This window comes from Ursus americanus, chromosome 17, assembly GCF_024610735.1.
Source record: "Ursus americanus isolate L20-20 chromosome 17, mUrsAme1.1.p, whole genome shotgun sequence".
Lineage (NCBI taxonomy): Eukaryota > Metazoa > Chordata > Mammalia > Carnivora > Ursidae > Ursus > Ursus americanus.
The window spans coordinates 6,254,757-6,280,147 of NC_142143.1; the positions used below are offsets into that span (position 1 = coordinate 6,254,757).

The window sequence follows — 25,391 nt, forward strand, 5'->3', positions numbered from 1 at the left end:
GCCTGCTGCTCCCTCTGCCGCTCCCCCTGCTTGTGCTCTCTCTCTCACTCACTCTCTGTCAAATAAGTAAATAAAATCTTTAAAAGAAAGCATTAGTTCCTATAGGGTAAAATCAATTATAATTTGTGATGAGATATTTTATATGATGACATAAAAACTATATAGTACAAATAATAGTTTAATTTTCTTTTTTAATATGTTAACTTAAAAAAACCTTTCCTTTTTTTTTTTTTTTAAAGATTTATTTATTTATTTATTTATTCGACAGAGATAGAGACAGCCAGCAAGAGAGGGAACACAAGCAGGGGGAGTGGGAGAGGAAGAAGCAGGCTCCCAGCAGAGGAGCCTGATGTGGGGCTCGATCCCGGAACGCCAGGATCTCGCCCTGAGCGGAAGGCAGACGCCCAACGACTGCGCCACCCAGGCGCCCCTTAAAAAAGACCTTTCCTGTTGTACTTTCATGAGTTCTTTTTTCAGAAATCAGTTCCTGGAAGCATGAGGGGCTAAATATTTATAGCTATATAACTCCATAGTAATTAATTAGAAAAGGGAGTTCTTTTGTGCGTTCTTCCTGGTTTCAGAGTATCTATCCATTTCTTGTCTTTTCTTTTTTCTTAGAGATACTGGTCCCAGAATATTTTGAATATACTACCCTGTTCTTACCTCTTTTTTTTAATGTTGAGGTATTTACTTGCTACGGCAAGTTTCTTTTTAATATACTTCCCCCCGCCCCCGTCCAGTCCCCGAGCGGTTGTCACTAGTGGACATAAGACAATACATAATTGGCTGTCTTTCTTTGTTCTTCCCCCTTCCTCTCTGCCGAGTGCCGCCCATTACGATCTGGGCCTCCCTCCGCCTCACCACCAAAGCACACCTCCAGTTTAAACCACTCCAGGAAATCTGACGTGTTCCCGGGTGCGGGAAGGACTGACCGGAAGCCTAATGAGGCTAGACAGCAGAGTCTCCTTGGGCCGCCGCAGGTTTAATGACTAGCCTTTAAAACGTCAGATAAATGTAACTATGAATCACAGTGTTTATAAATGATTCAGAAACAGCTGTTTAAAAAATCCCGTATAACTGGAGGACAGCTGTCTGGGAGTTGGGCAAGAGTAAGTCAAGGATGATAAGGGTAGGGTTTTTGTTTTTAAGAGGTGGAGGTTTGCTCTTTAGGCATTTTTTGTTGTTCAAACAATTACAAACACTAGCTCAATGGGGAAAAAAATCCAAGCAGTTCCAAAGTTCATAAAGTAAGAAGTCCTTCCTCTTGAATCCCTTTCTCCTCTTCTCTCCCCTGCTGCCAGACACACACATACACACCCGCACACGCCCCCACGCTCAGCGTGGTACTCCCCAGGCATGAACAGATGCACAGTTTGGCTTGAGTGGAATGTTTATTTAAATGGAGATTTGGATTTTTTTTCTTTGAAAGTAGAATTTCGGGTCAACAGTTGTACAAAGGAAAAAATTGATGTACTGTTGCCTTTGCCAACCAACAAGGGAAAGGTGGGTTAGGCATCCACGGCAACGGCCAGCTGCCACTTGGAGCAGAGTGGGTGTAACCGGCCTGGCCCCAGCCCAGCGCCTCTTGGGGCTTGACCTCTGCGCCTTAGCTCCTGGGGCAGCTGGGCCTGGCCGTGCTCCCCTCCCTGCAGCTCTGTTTCTCCTCAAGTTCATTGTTAAGTATTTCATGAGTTTATGAGGGATGAATGGAATCTCGTCCTCCCCGCAGTGGGCTGAGGGGGCAGGGACAGGCTTACAAACAGCATGAACAAGAGGACAGACTGTCAGGTGCCATCCAGGACATGGAAGCAGGACCACATCTACTTCTGAGGAAGATGAGTCCAAGTTGAAAGGACGAAGTGACACTTGCAATCAGCTTCAAAGTTTTGGTGAGATTTTGATAATGGAAACAAGGCAGGGAAAAGGAGGTCAGCACTCAGACTTTAAGGAAAGGTATAGAGGCTGGAAAGAGGGAAATGTGGCTAATTTTTATATGCATAGGAAAATGAGGTGATGAAGGATTCCAAGGGCAAAGATTCGGCTGACCTTGTGGAGGGCCTTGACTGCCAGGCCGGAGCCTGTCCTTAACTGCTGAGGCGTTGAAGGGCGAATGCAGGCAGGCTGGGCCCTGGGCGCAGCGGGTCCCCCAGACATTGGCCTGGCAGTGCCCAGGGGGCGTTAGGAGAGAGGGCGCTCCCGTCACCATCCCGGACCGCCTCTGCCTGTGCTCCTTCCCTCTCCATGTTTCCGTTTCCTTCCCTTGAGGGAAGGGCCGAGTCGTCTGGGTGCCTGCCCAGTGGATGTGAGGGGAGAACCGTTTTGTGGTGTGAGCGTAGGAAGGCATGGCGTCCTATTAAGCACTCAGGCCAGTTACAAACAGCTGGCTGCCTGGAAGCTGTTCCCGGGCTTGTCTGCAAGGAAATGTCTGGATTAATTGTGGTAAATGGATAAAATTCCATTTAAAATGTTTCATTACATGATAACTTCGTCATGTTTACTTGGTGAGATTCCTTCTGATTTCTAAAATCTATTTAAATGTTCTACTTAACAAAAAAATACTGAGTTTGGCAGCCACCAGTGAAGCTAATTCGTGCAGAGTTTTTTTAATACTGTTTATTTATTTGAGAAAGAGAGCGCAAGTGAGCACGAGAGGGGGAGGGGTAGAGAGAGAGCAGGGAGTCTGATGTGGGGCTCCATCCCAGGGCCCTGGGATCATGACCTGAGCCAAAGGCAGATGCTTAACTGACTGAGCCACCCAGGCGCCCCTAATTCATGCAGGTTTTTTTTGTTTTTTTTTTTTTTAAGATTTTTATTTGACAGAGAGAGACACAGCGAGAGAGAGGGAACACAAGCAGAGGGAGAGAGAGAAGCAGGCTTCCCGCTGAGCAGGGAGCCCGATGCAGGGCTCGATCCCAGGATCCTGGGATCATGACCTGAGCCGAAGGCAGACGCTTAATGACTCTGAGCCAGCCAGGCACCCCTAATTCATGCAGTTTTAAGCAGGTCCTATCTTGACTCGTAAGGGTTGTAGAGGCCGTGGAAACCTGTTCTCATTTACCTAGTTGGCTAACAGGAGCGACTTTGTCAAAGGGACACTAATTCTTCAACTGTTCTTTCTTCCTCTGCTTTACTTTTTTCTTAGCATTGTCACAGACTATTACCTTTCACACGTCTTAATCTAAATTACAGGTAAGAAATAACCTAAAGTAAGTCACCTCCTCATGTCGGGCACTCAGGAGCAGTGAAGTTTCCTCTTAAGATTGACTATTGTCACAATCCATTGGCATCAAAACCTTTTATTCTGAAATTCCAGTGTAATGAGAGAGAATCCCTGGCAGGCCAGGTCAGGAGCAGTTAGTTTTAATCCTCATTTCTAAGGAGTAATATTTGAGAAATATTGAGTAATAGAGAAATATTTGGCTTTATTTTTTTTTAAAGGTCGTTTAAGACCAGAAGTTGTCAGGCTGCATAGCAAATCCGAGGACTTGCAGCCCCAGTTTTAGGACATAATGAAGGCGGCACAAATTCAGGTACCTGTTACACGCCTGTGGTAGGAGTGGGGCAGGAAAAGAGGGGCCATCCCCATCCTCTGGAGCTTGCTGCCCCTGACGCAGAGTGACAGGGCTAACGTGGTCATGGTGATGGTGACGAGGAGAATTTTTTTTTTTTTTAAGATTTTATTTATTTATTTGACAGAGAGAAAGAGACAGCCAGCGAGAGAGGGAACACAAGCCGGGGGAGTGGGAGAGGAAGAAGCAGGCTCCCAGCAGAGGAGCCTGATGTGGGGCTCGATCCTGGGACTCCGGGATCACACCCTGAGCCGAAGGCAGAAGCTTAATGACTGAGCTGCCCAGGCGCCCCGTGATGAGGAGAATTTTAACCATATGGGATTTACCATGAGCCAGGCACTTTCTAGATATTAGCTTATTTGATTCCTACAGGAATGAAATAGATCATAGTATAATGATCACTGCTTTGCCCATGAGGAAGGCAGGCACAGAGAGGTTCAGTAAGTTCTCCAAAGTCACACAGTGAGTCATGGCAGAGGTGAGATTTGTTCTAAATCTCTCTCAGTCGGTCTCCAGAGGCCGTGCTGGTAACTGCCACCCTGTGACAGAGTGGGGTGGGGCTGGCATCCGACTGGGACTGAGGGAGAGCCCTGAAAATGGGACTGAGCCAGATCTATCAGAAAAAAGATTTCAGAACAGGATATATGATTCAGTCACGTTGCTTGGTCCTCAAGCTCTACAAGATTTTATTCTTGCCTTTGGGAAATCTGTTGCGTATAAAGGGTGGATTAGATTGTCCTTTTCATGCATCACCGTGAAGTGGGTTTGTCATATGGATGGGTGATAATAATATGTATTATTATTAATCTTAAGGTAGCTGTTGGCTTCAGAACAACATTCTAACATTTACAAAGGTGAAGCAGTACAGAGCGGTGTAGAAATTAGTATGTGGAAGGGTAGCATGAAAGGAGGACTCTAGTGAATCTGAAGCTTCTTTCTACCTTCCTGTTTTGTACAGGGTACTCCACCTGTACCCATTAAAAATGTCCACGGTCCTTACAGTTAGTGTAGGACAAGCTGTTGTTGAATATGGGACAGCTTGGCTTTTTGCTCATACCTATGGATTTGATATAAAGACTTCTAACATCGTCGTACTGTCGTATCTTCATTTACAGTAATCACTCAGTGAACTTTCATTGTTGAGAAATACAGTTATTGCCTTTCCCTTGTCCTGATCTGGTCTCAGATTACAGATAAGCAGGGCTAAGGTGTGATAGGAAAACTTAAGTTTTCCCTTTAAGAGCACTAAATCCTGAGTTTTCTCCCCTCCCTGATGGTGGTGACATTGAGTAGGTCCCTTCCACCCAGTGATAAGGCTGTGAGCATCCCGGAGGCTCCCGTTAGGGGTCACACTGGACAAATGGATAGCTGATCTGAAAAATTCGGAACAGTACATCTATTTGGAGCAGAGACACGTTACCAATTTTTAGATCCGAAGCCCCTGAGGATGCAAGGCCAGGAGTCAGTGGTTCCAGCGGCCCTGGGAAGCTTGTTGTGTCCCTGCACCCTAGAAGAGAAGCTGGCTGGAGTCCGTGCAGCGCAAGGTCCTGCTGGCCTGGCCTGGCCTGTCTGTGGTCAGGCATGGGGAGGAGCGGGCGGCCGCCTCCCCCCCCCCCCCCACCTGGAGACTTAGCTGCTAGGAAGGACGAGAGCGGCCAGGAGCTGCCGGCACAGCCATCATGCACCCTGCAGACCCAGCATCGTATGTCACTGTTAACACAAACTTAGAAGTCTTCAGGATCCTGAAACTGATGGGTCTCTTGTTTTCTAAAGTGTAGTGGCTTGATTCTGGGGGGGAAATGTGTTAATGTTTGCAAATATTCTTTCCATTTAGATCTACAGAGCTGGACTCTAACTGGTCTTGGTTTCAGCTGCGATGCATGCAGGTTGGAGGAAATGCTAATGCAGTAAGTTCACCTTAGACATGCTATTTCCCTTCTTGTATAAATCCGTGTTAGACTAGGAAGGAAGCTCGGTATTCGCATGTACGAGCTTGGGGGGCCCTGTCGGATAGCAAAGTCCGGAAGGGCTTGGCAGTGGATGGCCCTGGTGACTTGTTTATCCCCAAGTCTGTCAAATACCTAGTCCACACAAAGCTCTGGGCTAGGTGCGGGTTACAGTGGCGAACAAGACAAACGAGATCCCCATCTCAGCTTAGGAATTTCTGCGTAAAAAAATAAGTGTCCAGTTAACTTACAGTTTTAGAGCAGATATCCTTAACTCCCCTTACAAACCTAAATAAGGGTCCTCAAATATGTTAAACTTCATTTACAAATTCAGTATATCTGATTAATCAAATTGAGTTGCTCATACAGGTTTTTCAAGTGCCTACTTGAATTAAGATACGAATTCTGTAATTCATGTCTGAATAGGGACCCTTATGAGGTAAACATAGTTTCTTCTGATTGTTTAAACATTTGTTTTACCATCTTGTTTATGCTGTGGTCTCTGTTCATGAAGATATAGTTCTGAAGGTCAGCAATGCTCCTGACCAATTTCAATTAGTGGAATTCCAATTGAAATGAATTTCTCATGAACTAAAAGTAGTCCGGAGTGGAAAATGTCCCCCAAAGTAACAAAATAACCCAGAATGAGAGAGGTGCTTTAATGGAGGAACGAAGGGCCAGTGATTTCATTTTGTAATGCGAGTCTCGTGTCCAGTTTTACCAAAATATTAATGTTGCATGTGTGGAAGGCATTCCTTTTACAAGAAAAAGTTTATATGAAATTATGTGGTTTAAATTTTTTTTGTAAATTATGTGGTTTAATTACTTTTGTTTTCACTAGTATTTTCCAAAAAATCCTTCATAACATGAAGTAATGTTTTCGGTCACGTTAGATTTAATGCAGTATTGCTATTAATTCGTGTATTTTCCTCCATAGTCTTCCTTTTTCCATCAACACGGCTGTGCCACCAATGACACCAACGCCAAGTACAACAGTCGCGCTGCTCAGCTCTACCGGGAGAGAATCAAGTCACTGGCCTCCCAGGCGACGCGGAAGCACGGCACTGACGTAAGTCACTGGCGGGTTGGGTTGTCTCCTTCAGATGAACATTTATTTCAGTAGAAAACGTGGTTTTAACCATCCCAGATAGTCAAACCTTCTAACAGGATTCTCTTGCAAGGAAACAACCTATAGCTGATTCTCATTGTTCGTGGAAGTCATGCTCCGTGAGGCTGCTGGGAGCCCTGAATTAGGAAATGCCAAAGCATCGCTCCCAGGGGAAATAGAGGGCTGGGTTCCTACAAGCTTCTGGTCACGACGTTTCCTTCAACGGAGCAATACGTAACCTGATTTTACATGTGCTTCTGCTTAAGGACCCCTTATTGAATATATTATGTAGCTGAGTGTGTGATGCTTAATAGGATATTAATGTAATAACATTTAACAGATAATAGATAAAATTTAATATATACTCATTGACTCACGGACATTGAGCTCCCTGGCCATAGCACCATATATAACTCATGTCCGAATGAAGCTTACCTAACACTGTATTTTTTCTATAAGGCACATCACAGCCTCCGTGTGCTTAGGAGCCCTAAGTAGGACTTCAGCACTAGGCTTTGGGGCCAATTTAGACAATGAAATCACCAACAAAGCACAAAAATGTGAAAAATGTGGCACTAAGTAGACCACAGGAAGGACACTTACTTACAGTGTGAGAGCTAACGCGAGAAGGCAGGGCATCCCCTTGTTCTGCCTCCGCCGGGAACGCGTACCTTGGGTGGCTCACATTCTTCGCGGATCCGCGCGTCTGCGAAAGACCGCAGACGCGTCTCAAGCATCGATTTGGGAGTCACAAGTAAATTATGGCAAGTAGGTGAATTTGCAAATGTGGAAACCACGATTAATGAGGATTGGCCATACTTTGGAACCTGCACTTAGAAACTGAGTCCTCGATTTCTCCTTTCCAGAAATGGCTTGTGAATCTGGTACTTGACATCCTCAAGGTTTGGATGCAAAAGTTACTGGATTGATATATTACTAAAAGGTGCTCAGGGGCCCTGCATAGGCCTGTTACTACTGTATAGTAGTAGAAAGTACCAGTCTTTAGCAAACAGATCTCTAGGAAGGGAGTGGGATGATTAAATAAACCCTTTTAAAGCCAGACGAAGGGCTAAGTGGTGCTTTACGTTTTGGTTCTAGCTGTGGCTGGATAGCTGCGTGGTTCCGCCTCTGACCCCTCCACCGAAAGAGGAAGACTTTTTTGCCTCTCATGCTTCTCCTGAGGTATGTGTTAGGCTTCATACAATTTTAAAGTATGCTTACTCTTACATTTATGAAGTGTATATATTTAAATGGGTATATATTTAAGTGTTTCACTTAGGAGCCAGGCTAGGCTGCTGTAACTCACAACCCTGAAATACAGTCTCTTAAACAAGATGGAAATGAATTTCCATCAGCATTTCTGAAGTCGGTTGTCCAGGGGTGACCGAGGGAGGGATTTATTTGGTTCTTCTCCACATGTTGGCTTCCGTCTCCCGGTCCGAGTGTCTGCTCCAGTCCATGATCTTGTGCAGCGGTGGGAAGGGGGCAAGCATCTAGGAAAGCAAGTGCCCCATCCTTTTACTAAAAAATAGTAGAGGTAGTGCACGTGACTTCTGCTCGCGTCTTAGTAGCCAGAACTTAGTCGTACCTCTATAGCGAGCTGCCAGGGAAGTATAGAAGGATGCAGGCAGGGGCGCCTGAGTGGCTTGGTCGGTTAAGCAGCCGAGTCTTGATCTCAGCCCAGGTCTTGGTGTCAGGGTTGTGAGTTCAAGCCCTGCATTGGGCTCGGCACTTAAATAAAGAACGAAGTCAGTACTGACACATTCCCCTCCAGGGAATGAGCCAGAATCAAGTTGTATCAGTTGCTAACCCTTGATTTTTTTGGTGATTATAATGTGCACGTACGTGTTCATTGACAAAGCAGTTACCAAACAAGGAGGGAACAGAAAGCAAAAGAAAAAATGAGGTGTTCTGTCACAATCTGCACCTCTTGTTTATTTTTATTTTTTAGATTTTATTTATTGAGAGAGAGAGTATGGAGGGGGAGGGTCAGAGGGAGAAGCCGACTCCCCGCTGAGCAGGGAGCCTGATAAGGGGCTTGATCCCTGATCTCCAGGATCCTGACCTGAGCCAAAGGCAGAGGTTTAACCAACTGAGCCACCCGGGCGCCCCTGTACCTCTTGTTTACTGTAGAACAAGGTATAGAATATACATGACTGACAGCTGAGAAGTGTTAGGGTAGAAACGACAGGCTGACAGGAAGAGAGAGAGGAACAGTTTGATGCGCACAAGTGCTGGCATTAGTATTCTGTGAACTCACCTGTATTTTAGTATCTCTCTGTACGCACACACACACACACACGCAGACCCACACAGTGGAGCCCTGGTGACAGATATGTGTGTGTCCCCGGGTGACTACACACACAGAGGTAGGACCCGCCTCTGCCCACCGAGAGGCCCCGAGACGGGCACACCCAGCCCCCCCACGCTGATTTCTAAATGTCAGGAGGGACTAGGGCTACCTGTGGAGAAACGGCAGATTCTAGGACTGGGGCTGCTGGGGCAGCTGAGCCTGGAGCATCCTGTAGGGCTGGAAGGGAAGGAAGTGCTGGGCAGAGGGGGTGGCGGATAGAGGAGGGCATGTGTAAAGCACTCAGGAACCAACCCGAAAGAGTTCCCAAGGGTCAAAGCCGGAACAATTTCAACAGCAAACTAAGTAATGACCGTTTGGATTATAATCCAAAGAATAAAATAAATGCCCACAAGTCTACACTAATATAAATAGATGATTGAATAAATAAACGAAGAGAAGGGATGATCTTCCTTACAGAAAAATTCAGTCATATGCATAGATGCTCTGCCCTCAGGACCAACTTGGTGACTCGCTTCTCAGGACTAGGGGATGGGAAGGGGAAAATGGCACCTTTACTGGAGAAAAGCCTGGCAGGCACCACCTGATTTATCAATGACTTGGTGATCACAGTTGAAGTGTAATTGACACAACAGTGTCATATGAGTTTCAGGTATACGGTATAAAGATTCAGCAGCTCCGTGCACTACTGGGGCTCATCAGGATGAGTGTGCTCTGGGGGCGCCTGGGGGCTCAGTCGGTCAAATGTCTGCCTCTTGGTTTCGGCTGGGTCACTATCTCGTGGGTCATGAGACTGAGCCCCGCATCAGGCTCTGCGCACAGCGGGGACGCTGCTTCAGGTTCTGTCTCTGTCTCTGTCTCTCTCTCCCTCCGCCCCTCCCCCCACACGTGCACACACGCTCTCTCTAGAATACATACATAAATCTTTTTAAAAAAAAGAATAGACATGTTTTAATATTATCTTTCCTTTCCGCTAATCCAAGATACTTAGAAGGTGACTGTTAACTTCCTAGCTTTTCCCCTGCTTTGACTTTTTTGTGACTTTCCTCGCTTTGCTTACTGATGACTCTTCTCACCTTGCGGCAGACAAGCGGCACAGGCTGGGCGTCGGCACAACCGGAAGCGTCGTCTTTGCCACCGAGGAACGTGGAAACCACCCCAGCCAATAATGAAGGTAGTCTTCAGAACTGTCCTGTACTGCTCTCCTTTGGTTCAGTGGTGTGCTGTGAGACGAATAGAAAATAAGATCCTTGGGGCGCCTGGGTGCAGTCAGTTGAGCATCCAACTCTTAAGTCGCGATCTCAGGGTTGTGGGATTAAGCCCCATGTCGGGCTGATAGATGGTATAGTGGGGGAAAAGTTAACTGAACAGGGAATATGATCTCATTTTTATAAAAAATGAAACAAAAACATATACACACAGAAAACATTCTGGAAGGTACATACCAGATTGCTAACTGGAGAGTGAAATTACTGAATAAAGTACTTTTACCTTCGGCTTGATCCATGTGTGAAATGAGTGAACTTTTGTAATGAGTATATGTTACTTCCATACAAGGAAAACAAGATTTCAATTTTAAAAACGATCATGTAAATAGTCGATACCTAATGATTTGCATTTGGTGATTTTATTATACGATTTTATTTATTTATCTAAAAGATTTTATTTATTTGAGAGGGAGAGAGAGCGTGCACGAGCGGGAGGGGGAGAGGGAGAGGGAGAATCTCAAGCAGAGCCCCATGCAGGACTCGATCCCAGGACCCTGAGATCCTGACCTGAGCCGAAGCCAAGAGTTGGACGCTTAACTGACTGTGGCAGGCAGGCGCCCTGGGATTATATTTATTGTAAATATACTTACATCAGTTGCTTGTATTTTAAAAAAATCACTTGAATAACAAGGATCAAGACCTCAACTTTTTCTGTTTTAAGATTGAACATTTTTTGTTAGCCAGAAAGTTCGTGTAAATTAACAGCACCGTTTGACGGCTGTGCAGGGCACCCCTGGGCTGTGGCGCCAAAAGCTTGGGCTGGTATAAACTGAGCCTGGAACTACTTTTGGGAACTTCGTGTCATAGGAAGAACCAAACACTCAACCAGCTTTATGACTAAGATTTTTGAGAAACTTTCTGGCAAGGGTTTTACTGGAGGGTTGGAGACTGACTGGTATTTATCGAGAAGAGAGTCTTAGAACAGTGGTCATTCAGGTCTCTGTGTGAGTGGGGTCGGGGAGCAGGCTGGAAGGAAAAGTCACTTCATTTGTACTGAATTCTAGGTAAAAGGGTAGGAATGTCTGAGATTCCATCAAACAGCAGATTTTAGGATGCCTGTTTTTAATGTTACTGGTCTTAGGAGTCGACCTATCAGCAAACCAGGATGGGAACATTCTGCATCCTGGGGAACGGTGAGTGAATGGAATTGGGAAAAGTGTCTAGCATTTTGGAAAAAATAAGAAAATAAAGCAGAATTCCTTCTTTACTCTTTACGTCAACCTAAATTCAGTTGGTTTACTTAAATATAAATCACGAAAATATGAGGTTACTAGAAGAAACACGGGTGAAGCTTTTCTATGCATATTCAAGCCTCGTGAGAGGAAGAGATTAATGAATCTGTTACAGATACAACATTTCTGTTCTGAAGAAATGGTTTAATGACAAGTGATAAACGCTTGCAATCTGTATATAGATAAAAAGCTTGTTTCCTTAATATGCAAAGGACTCTGGCATGGCTGGGTTTGGTATGATGGGCAACCTGTGGGTTTTTTTGCACATTTCATTTTTTGTGCGTATGAACCCTAAATGCTTGCTAAGAACACATCTCTAAGTGGCGTTTCGATTTTCAGTTCCTTAGACCCGCACCACACTGCAGCCACACCGGCCCTTTGGTTCTTTCCTGTGTTTGCTTTATGTTTTGCTTGCATTAGGGATCTGCCCCCTGGTAGCCATGTGGCTGCCTGCCTCCTGGAGTCTCTGCTCGAGGGCCTGTTGTTAAGAGGCCACGTCCACCCCACGGGCACTCCGGCCACTACCACATTTCTGCGTCTGGTCTCGCTCGTAGTGCGGCACCTTGGTTCTGGGAATGACCCTGCCCCGTTAGCTCATGGGCTGTGAGCAACTCCAGGGAGAGGTGGTTTTTTAAGATAAGGAGTCTGCCTGAGCCATTGATCCGTAAGGACAGAAGAGACAAAATAATCCCGACACAGTCCTGACTAACGCAGAGAAAAGGCAGGCTTTGGACCTCCCGAGAGTACAGAAGACAATCTGAATGTTGTACTTACAACTAATTAGCATAAAAGGCCTTGGAGCTCACGTGCCACGGAAGCCCGCGCGCCCTCTGGAGTCCGGGTGTCTCGTTTGTTTTACTACCGGGAGACAAAGGTAACTTCCTGCAGAACAAGATTTTGTTCTTATACATATTTTTTTTTTTTGAGATTTATTTATTTATTAGAGAGCGTGCTCGTGTGCAGGTGGGGCAGGGGCAGAAGGGGAGAGAGCATCTTCAAGCAGACTCCCTGCTGAGTGCGGAGCCCGAGGTCATGTGGGGCTCCATCTCACGACCCTGAGCCGAAGCCAAGAGTTGGACACTCAACCAACCGAGCACCCAGGCTCCCCTGTTGTAAATATTTAATTATTTTTTTTTAAAGATTTTATTTATTTGACAGAGAGAGAGACAGCCAGCGAGAGAGGGAACACAGGCAGGGGGAGTGGGAGAGGAAGAAGCAGGCTCCTAGCGGAGGAGCCTGATGTGGGGCTCGATCCCAGAACGCCGGGATCACGCCCTGAGCCGAAGGCAGACGCTTAATGACTGCGCCACCCAGGCGCCCCTTGTAAATATTTTAAAATCTACATTCTTACCTGAAGAGTTCCTCCCGAAGGCTTTATTGTTTAGAATGCCACCCCCCCCCTTGCCCCCTGCAGCAGCATTTCCTCCTCGGTTCCCCACCAGAGTCTCACCAGCAGCTCTCAGCTCTCCAGGCTGAGCCCAGCATTTCCCTTGTCAGCGTGGGGCGACAGGGTGCAGTCTTGAGTCAACTTAAGGGTTACATAATGAAAAGGGAGATCAAAAGAATTGTGACCAATGGAATGTGGGTCCTGACATCCTCTGCCTAAGTGTCCTTATTCCCTGGCATTCCTCCAGTGCCCAGCAGTTCCTGGCCCATGGTAGGTAATAAGAAATGTGTAGTCAGCCCTTTTTCCACAAAATGCCATTGTTCTCACTCATCCTGCTTTGCCTACTCCAATGCCTTAAGTAGAGTTTACCTTTTAAATATTTATAGGGGCTCCTGGGTCGCTCAGTCGGTGAAGTGGCTGACTCTTGATTTTGGCTCAGGTCATGATCTCGGGGTCCTGGGATCGGCTCCTTGCTCAGCGGGGAGTCTGCTTAAGATTCTCTCTCTCCTCCCTCTGCCTCCCCCGGCTGGTGTGTGCCCTCTCTCAAATCTTTTTTTTGAGAAAGAGCACACGAACAGGGAGGGACAGAGGGAGAAGGAAAGAGAGAATCTTAAGCAGACTCCACATTCAGCACAGAGCCTGACATGGGACTTGATCTCACAGCCCTGGGATCATGACCTGAGCCAAAATCAAGAGTTGGACCCTTAACCGACTGAGCCACCCAGGCGTCCCAAACAAATAAATCTTTAAAAATAAATAAATACTTATAAGATATGTTTCCTCTAAATCTCTGTCAGGCCTGCCATGTTTTAAATAACAGCTTTATTGACATAAAATTCAATGCGTCATAAAATTTACCCTTTTTTAAACTGTTCAGTTCAGTGGTTTTTGTGTATTCACAAGGTTGTGCCACCATCGACACTGTTTACTCCAGAACATTTTCAGCAGCCCCCAAAGAAAGCCTGTACCTGTGAACAGTCCCCATTCTGCCCTGCTCCCCAGCCCTGGCAAGCACCAGGCTGCTTCTGTCTCTAAGGATTTGCCTGTTCTAGGCGTTTCATCTCGATGGAATCCTACGATGTCGGGTCTTCTGTGACCAGCTTCTTGAGCTTAGCGTCATGTTTTCGAGGTCCGACCAAGTCGTAGCAGGTGTCAGGACTTCATTCCGTTTTCTGACCAAGTAATATCCCATGGCCTGGATAGATTGCATTTTATTTATTCAGTTTTTTAAAGATTTTACTTACTCATTTGACAGAGGGAGCACAAGCAGGGGGAGTGGCAGGCAGAGGGAGAGGGAGAAGCCGGCTCCCTGCGCAGCGGGGGAGCCTGCTGTGGGGCTGGATCCCAGGATCCTGGGATCATGACCTGAGTCGAAGGCAGATGCTTAACCAACTGAGCCACTCAGACGCCCCTTGTTTATTCATTTTTAAAGTAATAAAATTAAGATAAAATATTTTTTAAATGAAGACATAATAGAGTTTCCTAACCAGAATCATTTTTTTTTAGGCAAACTAGAAAACAGCACAGATTTCCTGGCACCTGGAAATTTAGGTTTCTATCACTGATAAGATTGGCGTTGTAATTTACCAATATTAACATTATTGGGTGTATAATCCATGTATGTACTAGGTATCTCAGAGCAATTCATTTTACAACACCAGATCATAAGGTAGAATTTCGAGTAATTAGAGACCACTAACATTTTTATCCTATAAAGCAACTGGATAAAAAGTATACTTCTGTTTCAGTGGACTTTTAAATCAAAATTCTTTTTTTTTTAATTTTTTTAATTTTTATTTTTTTAATTTTTATTTTTTTTTTAAAGATTTTATTTATTTGACAGAGAGAGACAGCCAGCGAGAGAGGGAACACAAGCAGGGGCAGTGGGAGAGGAAGAAGCAGGCTCCTAGCGGAGGAGCCTGATGTGGGGCTCGATCCCAGAACGCTGGGATCACACCTGGAGCCGAAGGCAGACGCTTAACGACTGCGCCACCCAGGCGCCCCTCAAAATTCTTTTTTTTAATCAAAATTCTTATGATAAAATAGAATATGGAACTAGACAGAAAAACAGTCATTGGCAAAATGGGGCAAGATATGTGGAACCGAGAAAGTACAATTTATTACACATTCAGAGCGCGTTTGAGGAGTGTGTTTTCTACATTAATAGCAGTATATTTACCTTTCAGGCGGACCAGAGCGAGGACCGAGCGTGGAAGGTCTTAATGCACCAACGAAGGCTGCTTTAGGTAATAGGCCTATGACTCCACGTTCTGATTTAGAGAGTAAGATCATTACGACAAAAAATGCATCCCGTCTGTACGTTCTACCTAGATTTTGTAGACTTAACACGGCATCGTGACCATTAATCTATTAATAAGATTTTATTGAGTAAAAAAATGCCGTTCCATTCAGCCAGCTTGAGGCCGGTGAATTGCCTGCCTGAAGCTGCTGTTGGTGCCGTTGATTTGCTCATTTGTGTTGTGCTGGTTTGTTCCCAGCGTGAGCAGAGGGAGGGCAAGCAGCCCCGTCATTCCCGTTGACTCAAGAACTCCTAGTATTTTCTTCTCTTTCTGATTTTACAGTGATCTTTAATGTTTCATTATCAGAGAATTACATCCTGAAATCAGTGCATATTACTTGGCATTAATTGGAAAACAAGTACTTGGGTGAAAAATAGCTAAACTATTAGAAATGTTCGGGTATTTTCATCCTGCGGGAACAGCCTTGTGGGAGGTTGGGGGCAGATTGTGTGACTACTGCCACACGCATCCAGAAGGAGGCGATGGAAAGAGAAACTTCCATGGGTCTCTTTTTCACACTTGAAATGTAATGATGTTAAGGTCTCATTAGGGCCAGATTTGAATCTTTGTTGTTTGTGGTTTTATGCTGTCTTTTCCTATTAAACCACATTCTCATCTTCGTAAGAAAAAAGTTAAAATTTTATTCTTACTGCATCTCGTAAACATAGAATATATAATCTATGATTAAAGTTTACCCAGAAAACAATTTTTAAGGAACTCTCTCTTAAATCATCATAGATTTTTGTACAATTTAGAAGGTACTGCTACTAAAATAATGGAATGCTTTCTAATTCGTATTGATGAATAGATAAAATCTGTGGTAAGTCAAGGTGAAAAAACATCACTGCTTTAGTTGCATACATAATGCCTGGCTAGCTTAATATTTTTAAGTAATTCTAAAAGTTTTTGAAGAGCAGATCTTAATAGAGCTTGTCCTGATACACATGAGAAGTGCTCCTGAAGAAAGCTTCATATGGGGCCAGGCCGGGCGCTCTCTTTCTCTTCAGTGTGTATGCAGAAAACGTTTTCTCCGAGTTTGGATACTGCCTGCAAATACCGAGAAACTCCATTTAACCAAGCTCTTAATGTAAAGTACACTGATACGCTTGAGCCTTCTGGGTGACAAACCCATGTGGAAAATGTTACAGTCTCTTAAATAATGATATGCGGTGTCTTAAGATTTGGTTAAAGATACACTAAAAATAGAAAAATTGTGTATTTCTATTGGGCTGACTTTCTACTTTTTATTTTTGGCAGAGGTGTCCTCTCTCATAAAAAAGAAACCAAGTCAAGCTAAAAGAGGAGTGAGTATCGTGTGTAAATACCTGGTAACTCAGCTCTAAAGTAGCGCCCGCTCTCGAGAGAGCCGCCTTTGTCACTCCCATATTGTGTACGATGCATGTGGCTTTGAGGAAGAACCTGTGCTTTGTGCAATGAGATGAATGTTAGACGTAGTGAAGATTTTCTAGAATGAGTGTTCGACGACATTTTTCTGTCGACAACATTTTTTTAAAAAATCAGCGGAGGCTCTGTGGGAGTCCCTGTCATATGTGCATTTCTGTAAGCGATGCCATTGCTCCAGGCTTGGAGGGTTGCTGAGCTTTCGGAGACCACGGCTCCCTTTAGAGGGCAGGCACTTTGTCACCTCGCGGCTGCGTGATCGCGGTCAGGTCACTTAACTTGCCTCAGCTTGAGCTGCTCATCTGTGAACTGGGGCTGACAGTAATGCCAGCTTGACAGGGTCGTGAGGACTAAGTGAGAGAACAGATGTAAAGTGCAGGTCACAGTGCCCGGCAGGTAATAAAGCTCGTTACGTGTCAGCTGTTGGCGCAGAAGCTCTCAGCAGTTTGGGTAGAATCTGATTCTGTTTATCTTCTAGCTTGGGGCCAAAAAAGGAAGCTTGGGAGCCCAGAAAGTGGCGAATACATGCTTTAATGAAATTGAAAAACAAGCCCAAGCTGTAGATAAAATGAAGGAACAGGAAGACCTTCTGGCCAGGGCGGCACCTAAGGAAGAATCAATGTAAGTTTGACTTAGTTCCAATAGTGTGTTTTTAGTGAATGAAACCATTAATCTGTTAATCACACAACTCTGAGGTTTGCTTTCCAGATGCCATTTTATTTTATTTTATTTATTTGTTTGTTTGTTTGTTTGTTTGTTTATTGGCTGCTGGGGAGGGGGGCTGCCTGGATTGGAGAAATTGGAATGATAAGGTGGAGCACCTTGAAGTCAGGCCAGTCGTTTTACGTTTTATCCGAGAGGAGCACTGGAATGAAGGGATGCATTTTGGAAAGTGAGTTTGGTAGTGAGATCGGGACACACAGAATGTGGGCCAGAAGCTGGAAGCCAGGAGGCCAGTCAAGGGAATGGCTTAAGTATGCCCTGAAGGCTCTTGAGAGGCCCCGTTCGTGTTGGGAACAGAAGAGCGGCGTGGCCGTCTGCAGAGTGCCTGTGCTGGGTAGAAACGGTCACGGGGAGAGCAGAGCGCAGGGTGAACACAGCACAGACAGGAGAGGCAGCTTGGGTTCCTAGTTCTTACGTGTGTTTATTTTACTTCTGGATATTTTCTCTTCTCTTCATGTGTATTCCATCAGTTCTGCTTCAGTTACTATAGGCGGCGTCATGAAGAAAATAATAATGCTTATTTTATGCGGTTTGATGCTTTGAGGATGAACTTAGTTCACGCTCCTGCAAGTGCACCAGACAATGCCTGACGCAGGGGGAGGGCTCAATTTGTGTGAGTCTTACTATTCACACTAACAGTCCGCGGAGGGACTTTCTGGTTGCTAAGCCCCGAGGATTTGAAGTTGTTATTTCTCCTTGTCATTTAACTCGAAGAACATAGGGGGCAGCACTAAACTGTAGTTAGGCTAAATACGGTTTGAAATGCTTTCTGTAACATGTGCTTCCTTGGGTCACAGACCTCGCTTTAATTTCTCTGTGCTAGGTTCTCGACCCTGGGAAAGCGGGGCAAGGTCAAATCTGAGGCCTCACACTGCTCCTCTTGAGGTTGGGAGTGGGCTGTGTGCAGATTGCTAGGCTGTGGTTTTCCTGGAGCGTGGAAAATCCAGTGGGAGCCTGTCCGAAGGCGGGGAACGCAGGAAGCACCAGCTTCCTCCCTGCGGGTCCGTGGATGGAGATTAGCGCAATAATGTTAGCAGCAGCCCTGCCTTAACTGGTAGCTTTCTTTAGGACAGTCACGGCGTACACGCAGAGATGTGGGCCCCGGGGGGTTCTGGATCTGATTTGGGAAGCGGCTTTTTTGGCCACGTTCAGGACAGGCTCGCCCGAAACACTGTCCTCCCTCTCAGCCCCGGGCAGCCCAGTTCCACCAAACCGGGGCTGCGCCAGCCCAAGACAGTAACACACATTTTACCCTTAAGATGCAACAAGCCTGTTCCGCAAGTTCTCGTTGTAATGGCTGTGAATAGTTACTTCAGCTCAGTACACTGTCAGGAGCAGCAGTTTCCTCTCTCGTCAGCCTGTGAAATTCTAACTGTCCGTGCACTAGCCTCGTCCTCACCGCCTGGCAGGCAGTTCCTGGGCCCCCCCCCTCAGAGGGGTCTGCACTGTCGGTGGGGAGAGTGGGAAGAGGCAGAGCTGCTCCCCTTGCTTGATCTCAGTGGCTTAACGCCCTCCCTTGAGCCGGGACCAGGAAGGGCTCCCGCACTTTGAGAAACACGAGTCTCGACTTCTTAATTCCATTGGTGTGACGGGAAGCCTGGGCAGTCAAGTGCATGCTTTTCATGGGCAGGAGACCCAGTCCCATGTCAGATCTGGAGAAGGAAAGCTCTCCCATCCCCTCTCTCCCTAGTAGCACCGTTTCCCCCCATCCATTCATCTTCTCCAGAAGAATCTGGTGCTACTGTTTTATCTATTCATGATTTTCTTTTTTTTTTTTTTAAAGATTTTATTTATTTATTCGACAGAGATAGAGACAGCCAGCGAGAGAGGGAACACAAGCAGGGGGAGTGGGAGAGGAAGAAGCAGGCTCCTAGCGGAGGAGCCTGATGTGGGGCTCGATCCCATAACGCCGGGATCACGCCCTGAGCCGAAGGCAGATGCCCAACCGCTGTCCCACCCAGGCACCCCTATCTATTCATGATTTTCAACAGATCTGTTGTCTTCCTCCAAAAAGTATACTCAAAGCTATTACTTACTTTCTGAGTGATAAAACTGAGTACATTGTGAGAATCTGTTCGGTAGGAATAATAGTAAAGAGAGCAGACTACCAGGTCAAAACAAAAACAAATCGTGCTTGGCTTACTAAGGAAGAAAACAGCAGAAGGATCTTTTTTTTTCATTTTTTTTTCTATTTTCTGTAGACTATGTTTTTCTAGTAGGACATTCCGTTGTCATTCCCTGGTAATACAGAGAAATGTATTTATATTAGTATGGAATTCACACAGTGCCTTACGAGGAATTCATGACATTTCACACAATTTTATAAAATGGATAATAGCTTAGAGTTCCTGATACGGTGGGTGCGTCACCTTTCAGGACCCCGACATTTTGTTGCTGTCTTACTAATATAAAATACTCTTGTTATTGCTGATACAGGCATAGTTTTCTTTGTGAAAAATCAAGTATTTATAACATTTTTAGAAATCTGGGGGCCGGGGACAGTGGCGTATGCCTCTTTTTACCCCTGTGGTGCATCATTCGTAATAGCTTTTGATAAACCGATCTTTATAGTGTCTGACTTGCAGCGCTGTTTTAAATGCTCTCAGAAGCCTGATGATATAGAGATCTTCTGAAGAATCCTTTTGCAATTAAGTAACTCCTTCTTAATTTATCTGTTTGTAAAGTCAAATACATATAAGTGTGTGGGTGGGTGTATACTTAAAACCAAGCAAACCAGTGAGACTAACCTACTTTGGCTCTGTAATGTGCAAGTATAAAGGAAATATTAATCCAGGTAAGGAATTCTGCTTTTTACTACCCCGTTTGACATAATTTCTGTGTGTAACATGTAATTCTGTAGCAGGTGGTATAGACCATTGTTACATGATGATGGCTGATGGGAACTGGAACAGTTCGGCAGCAACCAAAAGTGGCTGTAAACTCATTCAAATTTTCTTGAGCGTCTGCTCAAAGAAGACCTTTAGGGGAAGAAAGTGCCAACTTGCCTTCCTAATTATTAATTATGGAAAGCGGCACAAAGCTCAAATTACAAGCAACGTGTTTAATTTTGCGTAGTGCTCTAACTGGAGAACACAGAATTAAAGCTAAATTAAGGAGTATTTGGTTTTTCTGGCAGGGTTTCGTCACTGCGATTAGCCTATAAGGATCTTGAAATTCAAATGAAAAAGGACGAGAAGGTGAACACGAGTGGCCAAAAAAAGGTAGAGTCAGAGAGACTCGGCATGGGATTCGGAAACTGCAGAAGGTACGTGGCTTCCAGGATTTAAGCCGGGTTGCTGATCGTGAGTGGCTTTTCCTTATTAACGTCAGCTTGAAAACTATTTTTTCTTGATTCCTTCCCTTCTTCGGTTTTTTCCTTTAAATGTCAGCATAGCATGAAAAATTCCAAATTTGACTCTCAGAAAAAAGGAAATAGGCCTGACTCGTCACTAAGCGGACGCCATAGACAGAACTGATACGTGTGACTGTTTTGGGTAATTAGTTCCAGTCCTCGCTAAGGATTTTCAGCGCTGATGCCAAAAGATATACGTACTGTTTTTATTGCTCGTGCTTTTAACCCCACCAGTACGTTTTTGTTGTTGTTGGGAGTATAGATTAAAATGTGCGTTCTTCTGTGAACACAGGTGTCCTCACGAACGAATGTAATTTTTCCCCATTTTATTCTGTTTTCTCAAGTGGTATTTCGCATTCCGTGACTTCAGACATGCAGACCATTGAACAGGAAACACCAGTCATAGCAAAACCCAGAAAGAAGTACAGTGATGACAATGATGATTCATATTTTACTTCCAGCTCAAGGTAATGTGCTAAAAATCAGCCATAATGTGTTGTTTAGAAAGGCAGCGAAAGCTGTGGACTGACTCGCTTATTTGCATTAGGAGCAAATTGCAAGTCCGTTTATTTCATTCCTTTCTAAAGCTTAGCTGGAGTCAAGGGTGTCCTTTGGAAAAAAAAAATTGGGGAAACATTCACAAGTGGACCGTGCTTGCAAGTATTAAGATGTTTGAGAATAAAAATCATCGACCCAGAGTTAAAGTTAGAGGTTGGAATTTATGTTTATCTGAGTGTGAAATTGGAGAAAAAAGCAAGATCCCAGAGGTCCAGATCCTTTTGTTTCAGAATACCCATTTCCGGAGTCTCCAGCGGGCAGGACAGAAGATTAGGTGAACACTGCTGTGTGTGTGTATCGAGTCATGGAAAACGCTAGTGTGTGCTGAGGGCTCCCAGGGTAAGCCAGCTTCCGGCGCATCGGCGTTCGCCGTGAGCTCCGTGTGAAGCCGACCGTGGCTGAGTGCGGTGGTTCAGGTTCAGGGGCTTGAGGGGCAGGAGAACAAGTTTAAACTTGAACCGACTCCCTTTGGGGGGGGTTCTTTTGAGAACCTGACCAGCACGGGGAGAGTCCCGCTAAAAAGGCACCGCATACGCCTGGGCTGGTAACTGGAGGTGGGCACCAGCCGGGGGCACAGCGGTAAGAGTGTAGGCCCCTTAATGACTGTGTGACCTTGGCCAAGATACTCAGCCTCTCGGTGCCGCAGCTTCCTCGTCTGTAAGTTAGGGATACCGGCGTCTGCCTCGCAGTATTGTGCGGTGAGGAGGGGACATGAATTCTTGCAAATGGAGTGTCCAGGATAGTGCTTGACTATGCTTCGTGTTCTGTTTAGCTGCTGTTATGATACAGAAATTCAGTTCAAGAAGCGAGGGACCCAGTTGAAATGTTTAATTACTGTTGGATACTTAACCACATTGCGGGCCTCCTTCAAGTTCGGAGGTCGGGAAAATCGAAGGAGTGCCTGTCACTAACGGGCCCCATCGCGCACGTCTGGAAGGGCGTTACTGTCGTCTGGCCGTTACGTAGGCTTCAGGCGTTTTCATACATAATGATGGACGTCTGCTTCACAATACAGCCAGTACAGATCCGTGTTAAGTATTAACTAGAAGCCAGTTGTGAGATCCATTCTTCAGAGTTCATTGGTTAGTACTAGCCTTAAAAAATTCTTCTCGCATAGCTTCCCGTTATTTCAGTCCATGTGTTTTACCAAAAACAGGGAGCAGTTGAGTGGTGTTCCTGTCGGAGACGGTGGGAGGGGGGGTTCTCTTTGCCTGCTGCAAGTCACCTGTACGACACACAGGTTTCGGATTCCATAGAGGTCACTCCCGAAGCACGCCTTTTAACCGTATTTAAATACGTTTTCTACGGGATGAAATTAAATGTGTAACTTGATCTGGGAGCTTCATGCACATAGATCATTTCAGATGCGCTCTTTGAATGAGCGAGTGCGTCTTAGGAGACTCGAGGTGACGTGGGTTCCACACTGGCCAGTTTGGCTTCTCCACACCTTTTTTATTATTTCACTGCTCATTAGCACCTCCTGCCCATGAAAGCATAGAAAAGAAAAGAAATTTCAAGTTAAGTCAGCACCGCTGCTTGGCAGCCAAGTAGCAAAGAAATGGCTGCAAGTGAAGTTATCCATGGAACGGGCCCTGAGAAACTTCTGGAGAACGTCACTGGCTCTAGGTCACTGATCGGCTCCCGGGGGGCTATATCTGCCTTGTCAGGAGCCTCAGGAATCCAGAAGCTCTTTCTCCAAAAGCTTTAGTCGGAAGAGTTAGTCCTAAGGCCTTTCTTGCTATGAAACAATGATTTATGGTTTGAAACGTGGGAGCAGGTGTTTTTATACAGACCTCACTTAGTGGGCTCCCGCCAGAGAGACCTTGGCGTGTCCTCATCCCCTGCAGGTTGTCCACCAGGAGCGTGAGTGCCCCTGCTCGGTTGTAACCACTGCGAGTAGAACAAGGACACTCTTAGTTCCCTGGCAACTGAGAGAAAGAGGACACAGCCTCTGGGAGAGCCAGCATATTCGCTCTGTGAAGAGCGTGCACTGCTTCCAAATTATTCATTAGCCCATTAGAAGTTGAACATTATGAATTATGAAAGAATGCTGTTTCTATTAAAAATAAGATCCACCGTATCTTTGGGCTTTTTAAAATTGAGTTCCATTATATTCAGGATGTAAACAATGTAATTATATACTGAGTACAAAATAATGACCCCAGAACAATTTGCCCAGCCTCCTGCAGTCAGCATGGCCTCACTGGGGCAGACAGTTGTCTACAGCTATAAATCCCATTCATACGTGCTGCGGGGGTACTTCTGTCACGGGCTTGTAAGGAACGTCCTCAGGGTTGGATGCGGATGGAGTGCGAGAGTAAAATACAAGGGACAAGCACTGAGAACCAGGATCCAGAAATCAGAACATTGGGAAGTCAGTCATTGGAAGTCGGGGACGGCTGTTGCTCAGTCAGCCCATCCTTCCAGTGGGCCTGAGGCCTGGCGGGGTAGCTGACTGTGCCCCCGAGGGGTGCTGCACGCCCCCCGCATCGGTCGGCGCAGAGAGCCCACCCCCACGCCCAGCCGCCCCAGCACGCAGAACACTGCCCGGTGCTCCTGCTGACCGGTGGGATCCTAGCAGGATGGCTTTCTCTCTGCTGAATTTTCCATAGCCCAGTCATTCAGAAACTCCGATGCCCGCATATTCCAAGATAAGCACTTGGGCGTACATGAATGAAGACCGGTTCCTTGGAGTGACAACTAAATCTGCGACACCCTAAGGCCCAGCAGCTCAGAGTTGTGAAGAGTCTGAAAGCTCCAGCCACCCCCTGTCCAGTGCTTCCCGCCCTGCCCCGCCCCCAGCATCGTCCAGGGGACCACGCGGTCCCCACCTGCATGGCACTCGCTCTCCTCCTCAAGACAGCCATTCGGTCCAAGGGCAGCTCCATGAGGAATAATACCTCTACTTACACACCTCCCTGGGTTTCTGAGCCCAAATCAGCCAGCCCCGTGCAGGCAAGGACTAAGTATGTCTCCTTGCCCTGTGTCCTCAGCTCCTCACCGATGCTTACTAACGATTTCTTAAATTGCTCATTGACTTGGTCTTAATTCTTCTGCTTGAACTCTTACAAATAAGTCTCTCAAATAATTGAAGGTAACTTTCCAGGCCAATGTGCCTCCCACATTTTGGAAACCTTCTTCCTCTGAACCACTTGAAGTCTCCTTGTCCAAGGCTCCAGGCTCACCCGCCCATCAGCCACAGAGAGAGCCTGACCCATTCCTCGCCGACACACAGATCCACTCTGATCTGCGTCTTCCTTCCTGGGGAGAGGAGGCCAGTGTAATGAGATTTGCTCTTAATGACCTCCTCGCTAGAGAAGGCAGAGGCCACTTTTGGAAATTCTGCTTTCTCTCTATTACCCATGTAAAGTCACACCATCTGCTTCAAATAGCAAGTTTATCCCTCCTCGCTTTTTTCTTTTCTTTTTTTTTTTTTTTAACCAAGAAAAAAAGTATGTTCTCACCATTTCCACTCCCAGATCTTAGCTCATCTGGGCCCTTGGCGTGTTTGTTCTCGCAGGTTCCTGCTGCCCCCTCTGATTACAGGCGCCTCTGGCTGCCCAGGCTTTCCTTCCATCTCCGTACTTCTCATGACGTCGTGTGCCGCTTTTGTTACTCTGCAGAATGCCTCGTGGTGTTTTTGAAAGTCTCCACATCCTCTGCAGCACCTTTCCTTCCTCAGGACCTAAGCCTTGGATCTGCCCCTTCTGAGCATCTTGAACCCCACCTTTATTTTTATTTTTTTTTAAGATTTTATTTATTTATTTGACAGAGAGAGAGACAGCCAGTGAGAGAGGGAACACAGCAGGGGGAGTGGGAGAGGAAGAAGCAGGCTCCCAGCGAGGAGCCCGATACGGGGCTCGATCCCAGAACGCCAGGATCACGCCCTGAGCCAAAGGCATTCGCTTAACGACTGAGCCACCCAGGCGCCCCAGAACCCCATCTTTCAATGGAGTGCGTATCTGGCAGGGCTCTTTTCCATCCTAGGCTGTTGTGAATTGTGAGGCTCCATGGCACGTCCCCCTCAGCCATCCATCTCTGTCGTGTTCCAGACAAACCCGGCTGCTCGCGGTCAGGACCTGTTCTGTCAGCCTGCAGGACGGAAGGCTGCCATTGAGTTTGGCTCTCGAAGCAAGGCCCTGCTCAGTGATGCTCGGCTACAAAAGTGTAAACCGATCTAGAAGGCCGGCCTCTCCTCAGAGAAGCTGACAGATCAGGTCCACCCCGAGCTCCAGG

At 46.0% G+C, this 25,391-nt stretch overlaps 1 protein-coding gene across 2 annotated transcripts in view; it reads left to right on the forward strand.

Annotated features, from left to right (window-relative positions):
* ARFGAP3 (ARF GTPase activating protein 3) overlaps window positions 1-25,391 on the forward strand; it is a 47,700-nt gene that overhangs the window by 7,183 nt on the left and 15,126 nt on the right. For both annotated transcript variants that reach the window (XM_045779565.2, XM_045779566.2), the window contains 9 exons: window positions 5,404-5,476; window positions 6,453-6,584; window positions 7,722-7,805; window positions 10,021-10,108; window positions 15,008-15,067; window positions 16,379-16,425; window positions 17,001-17,143; window positions 20,382-20,510; window positions 20,942-21,064. In XM_045779565.2, the coding sequence (XP_045635521.1) occupies window positions 5,404-5,476; window positions 6,453-6,584; window positions 7,722-7,805; window positions 10,021-10,108; window positions 15,008-15,067; window positions 16,379-16,425; window positions 17,001-17,143; window positions 20,382-20,510; window positions 20,942-21,064 (879 nt within the window). The remainder of the gene's footprint in view (window positions 1-5,403; window positions 5,477-6,452; window positions 6,585-7,721; window positions 7,806-10,020; window positions 10,109-15,007; window positions 15,068-16,378; window positions 16,426-17,000; window positions 17,144-20,381; window positions 20,511-20,941; window positions 21,065-25,391) is intronic.